General features: G+C 38.0%; 2 protein-coding genes across 5 annotated transcripts in view; both read left to right on the forward strand.

Annotated features, from left to right (window-relative positions):
• Positions 1–1,092, forward strand: part of LOC111439023 (protein DETOXIFICATION 54-like) — an 8,456-nt gene extending 7,364 nt beyond the window's left edge. For all 4 annotated transcript variants that reach the window (XM_023076752.1, XM_023076754.1, XM_023076755.1 and 1 more), the window contains one exon: positions 337–1,092. In XM_023076752.1, the coding sequence (XP_022932520.1) occupies positions 337–876 (540 nt within the window). In that variant the 3' untranslated portion in view covers positions 877–1,092. The remainder of the gene's footprint in view (positions 1–336) is intronic.
• A 4,791-nt stretch (positions 1,093–5,883) lies between these two features.
• On the forward strand, positions 5,884–18,360 carry LOC111439047 (protein-tyrosine-phosphatase PTP1). The gene is made up of 9 exons (XM_023076790.1): positions 5,884–6,278; positions 7,810–7,906; positions 8,024–8,106; positions 8,201–8,341; positions 11,409–11,543; positions 17,246–17,391; positions 17,465–17,606; positions 17,782–17,862; positions 17,986–18,360. Exons 1-8 carry the CDS (start codon positions 5,913–5,915, stop codon positions 17,848–17,850), a joined length of 1,179 nt encoding a protein of 392 aa, XP_022932558.1. The 5' UTR covers positions 5,884–5,912; the 3' UTR covers positions 17,851–17,862; positions 17,986–18,360.
• The last annotated feature ends 1,920 nt before the right edge of the window (positions 18,361–20,280 follow it).

The raw sequence follows: 20,280 nt of genomic DNA on the forward strand, positions 1-20,280 counted from the left end.
TTTTTTTTTTTTTTTTTTTTTTTTTTTTTTTTTTTTTTTTTTTTATTATGAATGAAAGTAGAATGAGTTGAGATAAACTTCCGAATGTGTTTTACTGGGAAGAGTAAATTCATTTGTCATCTTTCTTGTAAATTGTTAAAGATCTGATTGTGACAACCGAGAACGCACTTAGATTGTTGTAACCCATTAAAAAGCTTCTGATTTGATTGATGCAATAAAATATGATTTTGTTGGGAAGCGAGTGTGTCCACATGAATCCCCACCGTTGATCTCATCCCTTTTGTTTATGATCAATTCTTGATCTGATTAGGCTGTAATGTACATAACGCAAGGCAGGTAGGGAAGGAGCTGGGAAGTGGAAAGCCAAGGAAAGCGAAAGCTGCAGCCATGGTGGCATTGGGATGCGCACTTGTGGTAGGCGGAATCAACGTGACGTGGACGGTGATTCTCCGGCGGACATGGGCCACATTTTTCACAGACGATATGTCGGTTAAATCATTGGTCTCTTCGGCTTTGCCAATCATAGGTCTCTGTGAGCTTTGGAACTGCCCGCAGACCACTGGATACGGCATCCTTCGTGGCACTGCCCGTCCTGCTGTGGGTGCTCGTATCAACTTGGGATCCTTTTACCTGGTGGGTACCCCTGTGGCTGTGGGCCTAGCATTTGGGCTTCGAGTTGGGTTTGTTGGGCTTTGGTTTGGGCTGCTCTCGGCCCAGATCGCTTGTGCTGTGTCGATGTTATATATGGTTTTGGTGAAGACTAATTGGGATGCTGAGGCTTTGAAGGCTAAGCAGCTCACTGGTTTGGAAATGACGGCCGCTAATGGTGCAGAAGGGGAAACCCAGGGGCTCCTTGGTGAGGAAAATAGCCATTAACTTTACATTCTCTAGAGAGAGATTGAAATGGTTTCTTCTTCTTCTTCTTCTTGTTTTTTTTCGTGTTTTTGGTTGTTGGTGGTGTTATCTATTTTGTGTGAATGTTCCTTTGCGTTTTTGAAAGTCTTGTGGTGATGCAGCGTTTGATTAGAGGCTTCCAAGTCATTCTTGTTTGTCATAATCATAGAAATTCAATCCATCAATCCAATTATAGAACAAGCACCATTGTAGGTTGGTGTGTTGAGGATTGTTAAAAGAGTCTCATATTCGCTAATTTAGGAAATGATCATGGTTTTATAAGTAAGGAATACGTCTCCATTGGTCTATGGCCTTTTGGGGGAACCAAAAGCAAAGTCACGAGAGCTTATGCTCAAAGTGGACAAATATTATACCATTACGGAGATCCGTGATTCGTAATATGGTATTAAAGTTGTGTACTTAACTTAGTCATGTAAGATGTACTTTGTTCGAGGGGAGTATATAGAGACAATATCATACCAATGTCAAGATCCGTGATTCCTAACATGGTGCACTCAAGTGCAGTATTCAGTACATCTAGAGATGGATAGTTTTTTTTTTTTTTTTTCTTTCTCTTGACCAATTATGTGAGACATTGCTTAGCTAGAAGGTTGAATTGATAGTATAGTTGACTTAATTCAGTCATCGTAGAGAGTGTGTTGGACAAAACTGTTCTCTAATGTTACCAACTATTTTAACAATAGTTTAGCTGATTGTGAAGGGGGGAAATCATCAAAACTTGATTTAATTATGGTAACAACAATCGGGGAAATTCTAATTTCTTTGATTGACATACGAACTATTAGTACATTATCAAACTCTGGGAAGCACAACGGCTACCGTCATCAATTGTCGAACTATTTGTGTCATGTTATTTGTAAGAGACTATTTTTGTTGGTATGAGATTTTTTTAAAAAAACTAAAAGCAAAAGTCATGAAAACTCCTCACATTACTAGTAGTGAAAATCCATGGTAGAGCTTTATTGCTTTCTCAAGTGTCGAATAAAGAAGTCGGGAGCTTTGAAGATGTTGTCATAGTAAAAATATGTAGTAGAGCTCTATTGCTTCCTCAAGTGTGAACAAAAAAATTGTGAGCCTCGAAGTGTTGTCATAGTGAAGGTCCATGGTAAAACTTTATTACTTCCTCAAGTATTGAACAAATAAGTAGTGAGTTTCGGAAGTATTGCTATGGTGAAGATCCATGGTAGAACTCTATTAAACTAACGAGGTGTACACATTCAACAATGTAAGTATGAATCAAGAGGTAGCAAGAGAAATTTTGGGTCAACCTCATTTGGACATACGTAAAGGAGTTTTGGTGGAAAGGGTTAGGATCGCACGTCAATAATGACTCCAAGTATGTACAGTATTAGAGAATAAAGAAGACAAAAAGTAAATTTTCAAAACACAACCTAAGGGTATATATATGGTTAAATTTATATATTCTTCTACTGTATATAACTTATCTACCATATATAACTCTACTAGATACAGTGATTTACTATATACAAATGTTTACTATATATGATCAATTACTATATTTGTCATCTATTATCTTATTGTGTATAACCCTTGAATAAACTATAAATATGCAGCAGAGTGCAGACACACGCGCCAGATGCAGAGGTAGACGCAGACGCATAGTGACTCATGATGGGCTCGAGCCGTGTGGGCTTGAGCCTATTTTATTTATTGTTTTAAGGTTTTGGGGTTGGGTTGAGGTAACCCAATAATTTGAACTTTGAACTCGAATCAGATTGGATTCCAAGGCCAATCTAAACCCAAAATCCTTTTAAACTCAACCCAACCCGCAACCCTTATAATTCGGGTTAAGTTTTCGGGTTAGTGGGTTGGATGTACACCACGACCTCAAATGTCATGTCAAAAATGAAGGCACCAATCAGAAGGTTCCACGTGCCATGCCAAGAGTGTGACTACTCCAGGCACGTGTGAGGTCCTTTTTTTTTTTCATTCAACTATTTATCATCAACCTTAATTTAACTTGAATTAGGACCTATTAAGATTTTTTTAAACAAAATTGCAACGAAAGAGCAAGTTTTGGAAGGCACGTATCCCCAAAGTAAGTAATCATTAGAACTTTCTTCAAATAATACTGGTAGGGCCTAGACATGCTAGCATGCGAGCATATATCTTGCTTAGGTGGTTAGAATATACAGGATTAGGACCTTAGAAAGGCCATTTTAAACGGGAATGCGTTGTATGTTATGAAATTCTATTGAAATGCCCCTAGGATACGAAGAATAGGGTGTTAGAGCTTGAACGGTTTCCCATTGACCTAGGTCAATACGTTTTTCGGTAGACCAAGCACCTTATGATCGTAAGTGGCGATTAGTAGTTGAAATCATAATGCTCCCAAAAATTAGAATACCCTCGAGGAGGTAGCCCCCAACATCTTAGAAATGTGACTCAGATCGATTATATATGATAGCGTGACGAGACAATTTAGTTACTATCATGTGTAGCAATGAGTTTAAGATTGAGGTCGCGATTCCGTAAACCAGTCTTGAGAGGAACTAGGAATTACATGGGTAACTAGCTTACGATGAGTGCCCTAGTGTGTGTGGAAATGCCCCCATGCCTTTTGAAGATGGTCATGTCGTTGAAAATCCAACTAAAATAGACGAGTAAACACACAATAGAACTTAGTATCTAGCGAGCACAAAGGGTCGCTCCCCCAAACTTAGAGTGACTTTATGGCCTCGTGGAAGGGTCTGAAATGAGTGAACAAATGACTTTATGGCCAGAAATGAGTGAACATTCTCCCGACCCAGAATGAGTTTATGTCTTTATGATGAATACAAGAACTATTTGGAACTTCGAGACCTTCCTAGAAGCTCCGTTAGCTGTAAAATTAAGACCGAACTTCCTAGAGCATAGAGAAAAGCCCATAGTAATTTACTAAAAATGAATGCAATGGGATCCTACAACTAAGCTTTATATTGAGTATTTTTATACTTGACATCAATAAGGGGTCATCCCGGGACATCAGTTTTGTCTGTGTAATTTGCGTCTTTATTTTCTTTGAAGTTTGTACCCCGAACCCTATTCTGTTCGTAAATAAACTTCAACCGCACCAACTTGAATGTTGTGTTGTGTTGTTTATTTTTTTTTTTCGCCGTAGTCGAGATTCGATTCCTTAAAAATTAGGTCATGACAATGATAGAAAAATTGATGGAGGCGATTCCAAAAGCCTTGTGCCTTGCTCGAGAATGAGATTACTCCATTAAAGAAAAATATAATACAAATAAACTTTATTTCCACTAAAAGTCGATTCGTCAAGTAGAATCTTGCTGTGAAATTGAAAAACGTTCATCAACGAACTAAAAAAAAGGACAAAAATCGTAAAAGATAAAAAGTAAAAAAAAAAAAAACTCTTATTATGAAATTAAAAAACACTTTACCGAGTTTACCGTAATTTAAACAATTTCATTTTTAAAAACATAACCAATAAGTACACATTTTTTTTGACACGTATAAGAAATCTTTCTACTCGAGAAACTTAATGAAGAATGTAACAAATTAATATAATCTGCTAAATTTAAAGTTTAAATCAATGAAATTAAAAATTATAGTGAAAAAAAAAACTCTTATTTTTTTATTTTATTGCTCCAACAATTAATATTAAAGTTAAAATTCAGATGTCTTAGTCTTGCTTGTTGGGGTCGGTTGACAGGGACGGGACGTCAACCAATTAAGTGGGGGAGGACCATAATTATGGGGAATATTGATTTGTAAAATAATTTATTTATTTATTTTTAAATATTTAATTAAATTTACTGTTTATTTCAATATATATTTTGAAAATTTAGTTAAAAATTATTTTTAAAATTGGTCCGAGAATAAATAATAGAAAATAGACCTAAAATAATAAAAATATTCTTGAATTTTCAGTATAAAAAATAGTCCTAAATTTTAAAAACTTTCAATAATATCATTAATTTTTTTTTTAAAAAAAATACTGTAGTTCAAACGGTTAATACTATATTTCAAAAATATCCCTTAATTTTCAAAAATTTAATTAATACTTTTAAACTTTTTTTTTAATTTCAAAAATACATTTAAATTTTTTTAAAAAAAAAAATTTAAAAATACGTTTGTACCTCGTTTTAAAAAAAAAAAATTTAAAAATACGTTTGTACCTCGTTTTAAAAATACTCTTAAACTTTCAAAAAAAAAATATTATTAAAAAGTTTGGAGATAATTTATGATGATCCATAGACAGTTTTCATCCATATATTTACGGTAAGAATTTTTAAATTTTTTTATAACGATAAAATGGGTTAATGCTATTTTTAAAATTGTATGACACAGTAATAAATTTTTTTTTTTTATAAAAGTTCAAAAGGGTAATTTTGAATTTTCATAAAAATAAATAAATGTGTAGACATTTTTTTTTAATTAAGAGTATTATTAAAATTCCTTAAAAAAAATTTTGAACAAAATTTTAATTAATTTAATAAAAAAATATAAAATTAAATATTATATATATATATATATAGAAAAATATATTTTTTAAATTATTAATAAATTTAAATTCATTTTAAAAAAAATCTATATAATTTAAATTATTAACAAATTTTTTTTAGTTGGTTGAAAAATTATGAAACTTGATTGGTAGCCAGATTAGAATGTCCGAAGTGCTGTCAAGGAGTCGGATTGTTTGAGAATGCCGTCCCAATCGGACGGTCGCTAAATATGGGCGAAAGACAGATAGCAACAAGTACACTGACTTATGGAAGGGATGCATTTATTAGATAAAAGAACGATACAGACTCTGTCCGTTGCTCCGATGATTCATGATAACTCGATGGATTGTACGACCATCGTGCCAACAACGCATCATTCAAATTTATGCCTTATTAACTTTTCCATAAAATTTTCTTTAGTTCTAATGGAATGAATAATTGAATTTTTAAATGAATTAGGTTAGATTGAATTTTTAAATATCAAATTCCCATAAAGAAACAGAAAACAAGAACAGTAGATGAAATGGAGAGATGATAAAGCAAGCGCACTCATTGATTCAAATTCCCAACGAGCTCCAGTTCATCACAGCCATTACCAGATTCCAATTCCGTTCATCGATCCATCATTTCTCTGCCTTCCAAATCAGACCGCTGGGGAATCTCACTTCCACACGTTCCCGGAATCATCGTCGCCGGTCGCCCATGGCCGCCTCCGCCGCTGGTAACCCTTCATCCTCCTCTTCGTCCTCCTCCAACCCTTTCATTTTCTCCCCCGATTCTCCCCCTAGACTCGCTCTCACACCCCATCAGATTAAGCTTTGTTCCGAAGCTCTTGAGGCCTTCAAGGAGAAGCTCCAGATGCCTGATGTCATCAACCAGGAGTTCGCCCGATTGCAGGTTCGCCTTTCATTTTAATGCTATATTTGTTTCTCTTGTCCCTCTGAGAAATACATGGAGATTGATCTAGTTTGTGGTTAATTTCTGTTTACTGTGGTTTATCTTCTTAAGAAGTTGGACAATGATCGATATGTTCATCTAGTTTTAGAATTGATAACGACATTATTGAGTTTTGTAAGTGATTCTACTTTTTTGCTGATGAAATTCTTAAAACTTTGCTATGGAAGTGTCTAAATGAGGTTCTAGTTCTGTTAATAGATTTGAAAGTTTGAGTGGGTTGATCAATTTTGTGTATCAATGTCTTGGATTTTGTCTCAGCAGCATGTACACTTTGTTTAGGTAATGTGTCCATGTCGGACACTCTGATGCTTCAATACTTGTTTGACAGCATTTGTTAGCACTGTAAATATATGTCAGACACTAGTTGTGCAAAGTGAATACAAATCTAATATTTGTTAGACACATGTAGAATACTTTTTAAGCATGAAAATTAGAGAAATATAGTAACGTAGGATGAGAATAATAGTGTGAGATCCCATATCGGTTGGGAAGGAGAACGAAACATTCTTTATAAGGGTGTGGAAGCCTCTTCCTAGCAGATGCATTTTAAAAACCTTGAGGGGAAGCTCGAAAGGGAAAACCCAAAAAGGACAATATCTGCTAGTGGTGGGCTTGGGCTGTTACAAATGGTATTAGAGCCATACATCGGGCCATGTGTCAGCGAGGTGGTTGAGCTCTAAAGGGGGGTGGAAACAAGGTGGTGTGCTAGTAAGGATGCTGGGTCCCAAAGGTGGGTGGTGGATCGGGGGGTCCCACATTGATTGGAGAAGGGAATGAGTGCTAGCGAGGACACTGGGCCTCAATCCGAAGGGGGGTGGATTGTGAGATCCCACATCGGTTGGGAAGGAGAACGAAACATTTTTTTATAAGGGTATGGAAGCCTCTCCCTAGCAGATACATTTTGAAAACTTTGAGGGGAAGCTCGAAAGGAAAAACTCAAAGAGGACAATATTTGCTAGCGGTGGACTTTGGCTGTTACAAATGGTATCAGAGCCAGACATCAGGCCATGTGCCAGCGAGGAGGTTGAGCTCTGAAGGGGGGGTGGACACAAGGTGATTTGCTATTAAGGATACTGGGTTCTGAAGGGGGTGGATTGGGGGGTCCCACATCGATTGGAGAAAGGAACAAGTGCCAGCGAAGACACTGGACTCCGATCCAAAGGGGGGTGGATTGTGAGATCCCACATCGGTTCGGAAGGAGAACAAAACATTCTTTATAAGGGTGTGGAAACCTCTTCCTAGCAGACACATTTCAAAAACCTTGAGGGGAAGTCCGAAAGGGAAAACCCAAAAAAGACTATTTGCTAGCGATGGACTTGGACTGTTACAAATAAGCTTCCAATATGAAACATATCCAACTCATTTTTTTAAGCCTGCAAGTACATAAATTTCTAGTTCTCACGCACTGTTGTTGAATCATTTTTTCTATGTTCTAATTTTCATGAACTGTGTTGTCTCATTGTGGATTCAGGCCCAGAGAATAACCGCATCGGATATGAAGAAAAATTGCTCTGTGGCTCTTGACAATGTCAACATCAGTAAGAATCGTTACACCGATGTATTACCCTGTAAGTTCAAACACCATTCAAACCTTTGTTTTACTGAATTTTCCATTTGAAAACTAAAAGTTTTCCATTATTAACTAGTCCAATATGATAGCTGTAACGTTGTATAAATAATTTCAGTTGACGAGACTAGAGTTGTGCTCGACTCTTGTAAGGATTACAGACCTTCTGCAAAGGGTTATATCAATGCAAGCTTTATTTCCGTAAGTGCAATAATTGATATGCTTCTACTTAGATAATATTTCAGTACAAGTATCTCTTTTGAGTTTCCTTTCCATTGTCTATTTGAATATGCAGAGTTCCTCCTCAGAAAGCCTTTCTAAGTTTATTGCCACACAAGGTCCGTTACCACACACTTATGAGGATTTCTGGGAGATGGTATTGCAGTATAAATGCCCTGCAATCTTGATGCTTACTCGTCTCATTGATAATTACAAGGTAATATTCTGTATGAACTACATGTTAATTTTAATTTCCACAAGATTTCGTTTGTGAATAAAAATGTTCTAGAAAGGATTGAAAGCTTTGATGGAACTAATGTTGATACGTTCTTATTACCTCCTTGTCGTATGGAGGAGACCGATAGACGTGAACAATTGTCTTCTACTAGATTAGGATCCATAGTATTATCCTCAATGGGTGACTGAAAAGAAAGGAGCAGCCCACTTCTCAGAGTATAGTTTAAGGGATAAGCAACAATGTCACGATTTGAACTTCTTTAACATACAAAGACCTTGACGACTCAAGAGCTTTAATGGATGCGTCAAAAGGAGACGCATGAATCTCAGAAGGAGGAAAATACCCACCCCTATCTCCAAATCTAATAAACACATTCCCCCATTTTTATCCTAGATTTCTATTGAAGCGGGAAGAAAGTTACACACAGTTCTTTTTACTTCAATGAGGCTAACTGCAATTTAACATATTAAGAGTTTGGGAAGAAATACTCTCAAGACCACCAAAGTAATAACCGATAGCTTTACACGTCCTTCGATCCCAATAGGTCAGAGGCAAGTTTTTGATGGACATCCACACATAACCCTTAAGATGCGGATGACTTTACTTTTCACGAGGTCACTTTTCAATATACAAATGTAAATTACCAGAGTCTCCATTTACCTTAAGAATCAAAAGACATGAATGAGTTTCCACCCTTAAAATTTAGTGAAGCCTTGTTTTCCATGAAATGATTAATTGAAACAAAGTCCTTAAAGTTCTCTTCCAAAACATCATTAATCTCCTTCCAATTGTTGTGAGTGAATAGCCTAGAAACAACCATAAGCTCGCTAAGATTCAAATTCACCACTTCTAGGTCTTTCTTCACCCATTGAGAATAAGAATAATGCAACTTTTCAACTGTGCTTAAAATATTGTCTTATTTGTTGGATGAACACGACTCTCCATTAGTGTAAGGCCTTCTGGAGAAGCCCAAAGCAAAGTCATGAGAGCTTATACTCAAAGTGGATAAGAGTATTCCTTGATTATAAACCCATGACCATTCCCTAAATTAGCCGATGTGGGACTTTCATCCGACACCTCCCCTCGAACAAAGTACGCCTCCCCTTAATCAAGGCTTGACTCCTTTTTCTTTTGGAGTCTTAGTCATTTTTTACTATGCCTTCAAGGAGCCTTTACTCTTTTTTTTCTTTTGGAGTCCTTTGTTCGACATTTGAAGATTCTATTAATATGGCTAAGTTTAGGGCATGGCTCTGATACCATGTTAGATGAACACGACTCTCCACAATGGTATGATATTGTCCACTTTGAGCATAAGCTTTCATGGCTTTGTTTTGGGCTTCCTCAGAAGGCCTCACACCAATGGAGAGAGTATTCCTTGATTATAAACCCATGACCATTCCCTAAATTAGCCGATGTTGGACGTTCATCCAACATTATTGATGGGAAGCCCAAGTCCCTGTTTTCCGTTCAAGTCCTTTGATACATCCCGCACATTACAACTAAAAGAAGAACAATTTTTTTTCTAAGGCGTCTTAGCTAAACCCTTTAAAACATGGGAGTTGTCATCATAATTCTTGAGGAAGTCTTTTAGCATTTCTTAGAAAATATACCAACTTTTTTTTTAAGGAACTCACAGGGAATTGAATTTACTTTCTTCCTCCAAAGGTGGCCAAACAATGCAATTATGAACCAACCAGAATAAGACCTTCGTTTTGACAAACGAATTGTACCACTATCAATCTCGAGTTTGCTTTTGAAAGTTCATAGACATTAGAAGAAGCAAAAGATCCACAAGCGAGCCTTCCAACTAGTGGAAATGTGGTAACGAGAGAGGAGTAATCAACTTGTTCTTCACTACTTGAACAAAGAACACACCATTTGCAAACCAAATGCTAAAGTTCTTATTATCAACATAGCAGCTCCTTTCAACCATAACTTATGGGAAAAAAGAAAGTGCAAAAAACGAAGTTAAGAATCCTTCGGCTGGCAATTAGACAAATGGCGATAGAGCTGATGGACTACAACAAAAACAATAACTAAGAAAGAAGGTGTGTTGACAGCAGGCAATGGCGACACACGACTGTTGAAGCTAACCCATCGGAGAGATAGAAGAGCTTTTGCAAACTAGAACCAAAGTGTGATGTCCCGCATTGGTTGGGGAGGAGAACAAACCACAATTTATAAGAGTGTGGAAATCTTCCCTTAGCAGATGCGTTTTAAAGCCTTGAGGGGAAGCCCGAAAGGGAAAGCCCAAAGAAGACAATATCTGCTGGCAGTGGATCTGGGGCGTTATAAATGGTATCAGAGCCAGACACCGGACAGTGTGCCAGCCTTCTCGCTGTTCCCCGAAGGGGGGTAGACACGAGGTGGTGTGCCAGTAAGGACGCTGGGCCCCAAAGGGGGTGGATTTGGGGGCGGTCCCACATCGATTGGAGGAAGGAAAGAGTGCCAGCGGGGACGCTAGGCCTCGAAGGGGGCGTGGATTATGATGTCCCATATTGGTTGGGGAAGAGAACAAACCACCATTTATAAGAGTGTGGAAACCTTCCCTTAGCAGACGCGTTTTAAAGTCTTGAGGGGAAGGCCGAAAGGAAAAGTCCAAAGAGGACAATATCTGCTGGCGGTGGATCTGGGGCGTTACACAAAGAATGAGTTCATAAATGTGGATAGATATTGAAGCAGAGATCGCAAACAGGGACAACAGACAAAGGCAACTGGTCTACGACAATTAGATGATAATGAATAGGACCAGCGGTGGTGCGACTGAGTTTGGCAACGATGGCAACTAGAGTTAGGTTTGACGACAACGGCTAGGGTTAGGTCCATCAGGAGTAGAGAAAAAGCCTATTGGCTTTTGGTTCCTTGACTAAATATTTTAATCATTGTCTTATTATAAGAAGAAATAAGGGACTCTCAAATTTTCCTAATTTATATCACAACTATCACCAAATTCTATCACTATAGTCAATCCTGCTTAACTTTCTTGATTGTTTTATATCATTGTGATTTATAACTACAAATGCCTAACTTCTAATAATTTGTGCAGACGGTGAAGTGTGGAGATTACTTTCCAGCTGAAGATGGTAGTAGAGATTTTGGTAATCTAGTGGTAGTCTCCAAATGGATAAAATCTTCCAATTCCTCTCTTATACTGCGCCATTTGGAAGTGAACCATAAAGAGGTAATTTCTTACATGCTATTTCTACACGTGTATAACTTCTATACGTCAACCGAAACATATAAATACTAATGTTGCCTCTGGGTGTCATGTAGTTAGAGGGTCAGTTGGGTATATTTTGAAGGTGACAAGTTGGGTTAGAATTAGCATGTGTGTGCAAATAAAGTGCATAGGAAGTTGAAGATAGAGGGTGACGAGTCGGGTGTAAGGATTCTGAATATAGGAAAAATAACGCTAAAACTATATTGCCAATATCAATAATCTTTCTAGAGGGCTATCTTTCTCGACAATCCTCCATCGTGTATTGATTCATCAAAATTATCTGTATCTCCATCTCCCGAACTTCCTCTATGGTACGAAGCTAGTGGAAATGACACAAGAAACTATGGGGGAAAAAAAAAAAACCTCTTAGACCTCTAGTACACAAACTGAAAGAACACAATAATATCAAATTGAAATTGACTCGAGGTGAGAGTTGGAAGTAGGGTATCTTATGGTCGAAGGCAAAGAAAAAACTTGTTCTTACCTCGAGAATGAAACGCTCTACAAGTTTGATGACCAACCAATACATGAATGCTTCAAACATGTAAGACTAAAGCAAGGCTTACAAAAGGACATGCGTGAACACAATTAAGATAATTCTTCCTAAACTAAAAATGCAATAAAATAAAGCTATAAAAGTCTCTTACAGAATATAATCCATGATCTAACATATCTCCAAAAGGATCAAGTATATTTCTAAATTAATCAAAGAAACAAGCAAGGAAACTTCTCAAAAGAAGTTGGTTTGGGTCAGGTTGTGGGCTGTTGAAGGGTGTGCAGGGAGTTGGGCGGTAGACAGGGTAGAGGCACGTGTAAGGAGAGGCGACTAGCCTTGTGAGTAGTGGATTAGGTGTTGTGGGTGGCCAACAGGTGATGTGCTCAAGGTTGGCATGAACATCCTGTGAACAAATGTTGGCATGCACCCGGTGTCCCACGCATGCATCGATGTGTTGGCAATGTTGATATTGTGTGTACACATTGGTGAGCAAGCGTGAGCTACCAAGACAGGGCAGTTGTGCATGGTATAACTTCTTAGGAGGGTTTTGAGTCTTATTGTGCGGATACACGTGGCTGATTGGCAATGGACGTGTGTCGTATGCACAACTTTACTCCTTGGTCCTCTATGGCTTATCCCTTGATGCGTTTTGGTAGGTTGAGACTCATGGTATCATGATCATATCACACCATTCATAAATGAAAAACCCATAAATATATAAAAACTGAACGACTACCGAAATAAAGACCTTACTTCCTTTTGAAACCAGGGCTGAATAGACTAGAAGGGTACAATGACAGCTTCCCAATGCTTGAGTCGAGTGGAGCCAACTTATAAAAAAGCCAGCTCATTTAGTGAGCTGCTTTAACATGTGCTACTTCTGGTGAAATTCATCCCCCTTTACGAATTCCAAATGCTAAGGTTTTGAACCATAAAAAGATCTGCTCACGAAATTCTCCTCCGCTATCCTAAATCCTAACCCAAGCCCACTGTAAGTAGCTATTGTCCTCGTTGGGCTTTTCCTCAAGGTTTTTAAAACGCGTCTACTTGGGAGAGGTTTCAACATCCTTATAAATAATGCTTCTTTCTCCTCCCCAACCGATGTGGGATCTCACAATCCCCCCCCCCCCCCCCCCTCCCTTTCGAGGCCCAGCGTCCTCGCTGGCACTCATTCCCTTCTCCAATCGACGTGGAATCTCAAAGAACAAGCTACCACATTTTGAGGAATAGAAGCAGAATTTCATCAACACAAAACTTTTTTGCAAAAGTATAACTTTGTTGAACAAGAGAAGCAAGTATCTACTTACAACACTGTCAACCGAAACACCCAAAACTTCTGTGTTTAGCTCCTTAAATTCTTCATACCGATCACTGAAAGCAGTAATCTCTACAAAATAGGAGGTAAAATAAACACAAGTTCAAAGCAGCTCAAAACAATATTTGCTGAGCTTCAATTTGGTATAGTTTAGTGCAACAAACCTGTGGGGCAAACAAACGTAAAATCCAATGGGTAGAAAAAGAGAATCACATATTTCTTCCCAATGTACTCAGAAAGTTTAACCTGAAATCATAACACTTTAGATCAAATGTGAAGACGATGCAATCCGAACGGTAAACCTTTGAAACTTGCACATAATCTTTAACCAAACCTTTTATAAGCTTACTGTAATTCTACTCCAAAAATCATTGCACTAATACAGTCTGATGACAACAAAGAGGAATAAACAGTATCCAAAACCTAAGCCATGGAGAATTACCTTGATAAATTCCTGGTCAAAAACTGCCTCAGCCTCAAAATCTGGTGCTACATTTCCAACCAATGGCAACTCACTCTGTAAAAACAAATAATGGAACACAACGTCAGAAGTGGAACCCTCAAAAGAAATAACTCGCATGTTCATATTTTGAGTTGCAAGACGCTGATTTCTGCCTTGCACGAACAAATATCATAAGTTACATATACAATATACATGAAAATTCTAATAGATACAAACTGTTTAAACTCACCCTGCATGACTGAATCAATAATCTGACTACGTGAAGAAAAATNTGGGACCCTCCAATTCACTCTCCTTCGGGGCCCAGCATCGTTGCTGGCACACCGCCTCGTGTCCACCCCCTTCGTGGCTTAGCCTCCTCGTTGGCACATTGCCCGGTGTCTGGCTCTGATACCATTTGTAATGGTCCAAGCCCACCTCAAGCAGATATTGTCCTCTTTGGGCTTTCCCTCAAGGTTTTTAAAACGCGTCTACTAGGGAGAGGTTTCAACACCCTTATAAAGAATGTTTTGTTCTTTTCCCCAACCTGTGGGATCTCACAATCCACCCCCCTTTGGGGCCTAGCGTCCTCGCTGGCACTCATTCCCTTCTTCAATTGATGTGGGACCAACCTATCCACCCCCTTGGTAGCCCAACATCCTTGCTGGCACACCGCCTCGTGTCCACCCCCTTCGGGGCAAAGCCTCCTCACTGGCACATCGTCCGGTGTCTGGCTTTGATACCATTTTGAATGGTCCAAGCCCACCGCAAGCAAATATTGTCCTCTTTGGGTTTTTCCTCAAGGTTTTTAAAACGCCTACTAAGGAGAGGTTTTAATACTCTTATAAAGAATGTTTCGTTCTCCTCCCCAATCGACGTGGGATCTCACACCTATAATGTACATAAGAATATCAAATCAGATACTAAAACACTCAAACAGGAACTACGAGCATTCTACTAATATTGCTTGATGAAAAAGACAAACTAATGGAAGAAATACGTAAAAGCATTAGCAAATCACTCACAAATATTAGGTTTTATACTTTAAGTCATAGCTAGTAACTCTTTTTAAGAGTTCTCCAACCCCCAAACTTGAATTATAACATGTCCCTAACTAATACAAACCTCATGAATCTCCCCTAAAATTTTAACCATCAGTAAACCAACTACCCTAGCTAGAGAATTTGTTTCTACCTTGTATAGCTCTCCATTGGGCTCTTCTTTCCACAAATCGCTCTATCAAGATTAATTATGCTGCAAAACTTTCTGCTGTAATGTTATCTTATTAGTTCCTAACTTAACTTACCTATGCTACAGTCTCATCATTCTCTTGCTAAAACCTATAAACGCTTAACTAACCCGTTAGTTCCCAATCGCTAATACAACCATTACTTGAATCCTCAAACTCACTATGCAATCTTTAACCAATTCTTATTCTTTAACTTTGTGATATCCCACATTGGTTGGGGAGGAGAACGAAATACCCTTTATAAGGATGTGGAAACCTTTTCCTAGTAGACGTGTTTTAAAGCCTTGAGGGGAAGCCCAAAGGGGAAAACCCAAAAAGGACAATATCTGCTAGCGGTGGGCTTGGACCGTTACAAATGGTATTTGAGCCAGACACCGGGCGATGTGCCAGTGAAGAGGTTGTTCCCCGAAGGGAGGTAGACACGAGGCGGTCAATAAGAACGTTGGGCCTCGAAGGGGGGTGGATTTGGTGGGAGTCCCACATTGATTGGAGAAAGGAACGAGTGCTAGCGAGGACGCTGGGCCCTAAAAGGGGGTGGATTGTGATATCCTACATTGGTTGGGGAAGAGGACAAAACATCCTTTATAAGGGTGTGGAAAGCTTTCCCTAGCAGACGCGTTTTAAAGCCTTGAGGAGAAGCCCGAAAGGGAAAGCCCAAAGAGGACAATGTCTGCTAACGTTGGGCTTGGGTCGTTACAAACTTACTAGCTAAAACCTTTCTTTTTCAATCACTCTTAGAGAATCCCTAATGTCACATCCTTCGTTCTTGGAACGACAAAAATTTATGATGAGGTGTATCCTAACATCTAGACTCGTCTCCTAAAACGAATAGTACTCATTCTCCAATCAAGATTAAGACCAGCCTTCTTGTTACTTCCTTCTTGCTCCCAGAATGGCAAAGTTGGTAATGAAGCTCATCTAACTTCTGGGAAGGTTGTAACTTTAAGGCAACCACTCAACCCTTCTTTCATTTTGATTCTTTTTTTCTTGTGTGTGGGCAAAGGCATTACTTCCGCCTTGGGAGACACTTTTGTGGATGATAAACAATTGCTCTCCAATTCTTGTTTCAGATTGTTAGTTTCTAACTCCTCCATTGTGGATTTTGCATATATCTTTGTATGTTTCTCCTGCATTTTCTGCTCGAAACTATCCGTAACGAGCTCACCCAGAACCCGAATCATAGAACAATTTTCAACATCAGTGGGGTATTTCAGGTTATCATAAACATTGAATTTCACCTCCTGATCATTCACTCCTATAGTCAACTCCCATTTATGAGGATCTTCCTAAGATGGTGGGTACATTTATGTCAGCCTCATGGTCCAAAATGAAAAAAGTACTTGTCAACTCGCACTGAAATACACTAATTTCCCTTCAGGAAAGGTAGTGGACCTATGTGCAAGTTGCAAAGTGATAGTGGTGAGCCTAGCTTCTCCTCTGCCTAATTTCTGATAAACAAAAAGAGGCATAAGGTTTATGCTAGCTCCAAGGTCACAGAGGGCTCTAAACAACTCTTTCCCTCCTATGTATATAGGGATGCTGATAGTGTCAGGTTCTTTCGCCTTAGGAGGAATTTGATCCTTCGAGATTGCGCTGCATTCCTTAGTCGAAGAGACCGTTTCATACCCGCCCAATCTCCTCCTCTCCTTGGTGAGAATATCTTTGAGTAATTTTACATAGTTGGGCCGTTGTTTCAAAACTTAAACCAATGGAATATTTATCCACTGATTTCTTGATGTTTTTAAGCACCTTCGTATAAATATTGAAACATAACATTAGTTCCATTGTTTATGCATGAGTTTTGGTTATAGTTTAATACAAACATTCTTAATCCTTACCTAATGGTGATTAGTTCATGTTACAAGCTGAATTATATATATGTGTGTGTGCGCGCGCACGTGTGTATGTATATATACACATAAACTAAATGAACAAGCCATCAAAGAAAACAAACTACAGTAGACTAAAGTTCAGAGGAAGAAAGAAGCTTCCCATTGGTTGATTCGAGCTGATTCAACTTATAAAAGAGCCAGCTCTTTAAGCTCATTTAATGAATTGCTTTCACACGTGCTCTTTTCATTCATTCGTGCGACTCTTCGTGGACCTATTTTGTGCTTTTACTAAGCTCCGAGTCGCGTTTCCCTCTCCATTGGCTTTCTAGTCAGAAGAACGTGTGGCTGTTCTACATATTCAGTACCCAGAATGGCCCGACCATGGAGTTCCTAATGACACACTTGCTGTTCGTGAAATGTTGAAGAGGCTGTATCATTTACCACCCGATCTCGGCCCAATAGTGGTGCACTGCAGGTACAGCCTATGTCCATCATCGTACGACACACAGTGCTCGTTCGCTTTATCTGAGGTTATTTCACTTCTTCAGTGCAGGTATTGGAAGAACTGGAACATATTGTGCAATTCATAACACAATTCAGAGAATCCTTATTGGAGACTTGTCTGCTTTAGATCTTGTCAGTACCATTTTTACATTTAGATCCCAGCGAATTGGAATGGTTCAAACACTGGTAAACTAGCCTCTCTCGTTCTATATCTGTAGCCTCCTAATTGTTCTAAATTGTTTGTCCATGAAAAGGTCGTTATATGCACGATAACGTAACCGTTGCTGCGCTCGTATAACCATGAGTTTATTTGCCTTTGTTGGTTTACTCCTAACAAACTTGCAACTCCTCTGTCTATTAGGATCAATACTTTTTCTGCTATAGAACCATCGTTGATCAACTACAAGACCTTATATCTGTCCCACAGTAGAGGCTCGAAGCGGTATGACTGTCTTCTTGACTCGTTTTCTAGCTTTTTTTAATGTTGCTCATGAGTCCAACGAAGTGCGGTGACTAGTAATATCATGTCTAACCGAGTTGCGACTGCTTGTTAATCTTTTTTCAGACGGATTAATGACCGACCGTATGCGGGGTTGGGATCTTGCTTAATAAAGAGCTTGCTGGATTTGATCTTCTCAGCGTTGATGAAATCAGCAGCTGTGGTTCCAGGAGGTTCGTTTTCTCGAGCAGCCGAGTATGAACACTGTTCATTGTGGTCACAGTGAATGTGCTAACCAACTAATTTTTCTCTTATGATGCTCACCATTGATCATTTCAGTAATTTGCTTAAACTGAATAGAATTGAACCATTCTGAATTCAGGCATTGAATTCATGAGCTTCATATATTTTGTGGCAAACATTTGCCACCCAACTGATTGTTCTTGGGTTTTAATTGGACATTCCTTGCTGAATATCATTACAAGTTTATCGTCTCCTTCAGTTTGACAATGGTACGTCTTGTAGTATGCTTAGTTACAAACATGCCCTTAGCGGGTGACGAGTTATTTTCATCGAAACTATTTCAAATGGGATTTGTCCTGTGGACACACGAGCAATCCAACACGTAGGTTTCTCAGTACTCGGGAGATCCATGAGAACTCTGACCTATATCGTTATTTTATACATATTCGACAATGTCTTCAATAGATCTAACTTTGTCTTCTCCTTGACGATGTTGAACGTCATGTTTCTAGACAACGTCAACTAGATCAACCCTAAGACTTATTGATTCTTGAGCTTTTGGACAACATCAACTGGATCAACCCTAGAATCTACCAATCCTTGAGTTTACACTTTATTTTTGGTCAACGCCAATTGGATCAACCCTAGAGCCTACCAATCCCTGAGCTTCCACCACGTTTCTAGAGACTAAGCACTTTTTTTCTCGGTGATTCCCTTAAAGTAGCAAACGGTGTCTAATTCGTTAAAATAAGTCAAGTATCGTTTCATGGCTTCTATTTCGTCCCAAACTCAAATGGATTAAAGCATTACTCGAAAATCTCGAAGTAGATCATCCCCACACCACAAATTTATTTCGTAACAGTTAACCAACATTACATATTACTCAAATCTTAATCTTTACGAAATCATCCGAAAAACAACCATTTCTTTATCTTCTCCGCAATCTCCATACTCCAACTTTATAAGAACGACTACTATTAATTTAAGAGCACACAAACATTTAAAAAATTATTATGTAGACATTTTAAACGTGGAATAATAATTTAAGAAGAAATTAATTTTAATAAAAAAAAAATAAATGACTAATTATATAATCAATTGTTTGATTGAAAAGGATTGACTTTTCAACGATCCCAAAGTCAAATTTCCTAAATTAAAATATAAATGAGAAACAAAATCGGTTGTCATTAAATAATTTTGCATTAAAAATAAAAAGGGAGAAATTTCTAGTCAAACCTTTAATTTTTAAAACAATGATAATTTATATGTTTTTATTTTTTAAAATTATAATGTTTTTCAAACTTTGACTTATAAAAAATGAAACATATGTTCTAAGTTGGAAAATATTTTATTAGGTTAAATATTATTTTGGGTTTTCAATTTCAAGTCAATTTTTATGAAAAATTGTTTATTAATTATAATTATTATTTTCATATATATATATATATATATATATATATATATATATATATATATATATATCCCCACTCTCACGGTTCACTCCCCGGTATCTCTACCTAACCAATTTGTCCCTCACTCACTCACGCACAAACTTACCTCTGCGCAGGGAATGTTAAGTGTGTCAATGTAGCGACCCGAAATTTTTTACTTAATTTAAGGTCGTTACTGTATACATATCATAAATATTAAATGTGAAAATACTTCATTTAAACTTTCATAAAATATAACATTCCGCTGGACTTACGTGTTTTGAAAACACTTTTAAGAATGACACAACAAAAAACTAAATAAAATAAATAAACGTATAAATTAAAAACATCATATTCTAGCCTAAGTCTAAGAAAATAAATATTACTACCCTATGCATGTGTCATGGTCTTGAGTTGCGATGTCGTCGTCAGCTGTACAGAAATGTATTGTCTTAACCTGAAAAATGTAGTAGCACGTGGCTTGATTATTTAAAGAAAGTGACCCCACTATTGAGGTTAAATGCAAGAACATGCAAATGCAATGACGGGACCTATCCTTTCAGTCTATTTTCTTATGGTACTATCCGGGTAACTTGAATGTGTACCATATGCTTTACATACAACCCATATGTGCGAGTATGGACTCACTAGTCAGTTCACACACTGCTGAGCCACTTGCCTTATCAGGCGAGCATACTCTGTGAGCTCCTTAGGCCAGGTACCTATTAGAATTGGTAACCGTCACGAC

The sequence above is a fragment of the Cucurbita moschata genome, unplaced genomic scaffold, assembly GCF_002738365.1.
Source record: "Cucurbita moschata cultivar Rifu unplaced genomic scaffold, Cmos_1.0 Cmo_Scf00085, whole genome shotgun sequence".
In the NCBI taxonomy this organism is placed as follows: Eukaryota; Viridiplantae; Streptophyta; class Magnoliopsida; order Cucurbitales; family Cucurbitaceae; genus Cucurbita; species Cucurbita moschata.

Bases quoted from the DNA above. Each gene is read 5' to 3' on its own strand.
- LOC111439047 (XM_023076790.1), top strand. From the start codon at position 5,913: ATGATAAAGCAAGCGCACTCATTGATTCAAATTCCCAACGAGCTCCAG. The intron at 6,279-7,809 runs GTTCGCCTTTCA...TTGTGGATTCAG, and splicing joins AGGAGTTCGCCCGATTGCAG to GCCCAGAGAATAACCGCATC. The intron at 8,342-11,408 runs GTAATATTCTGT...TAATTTGTGCAG, and splicing joins GTCTCATTGATAATTACAAG to ACGGTGAAGTGTGGAGATTA.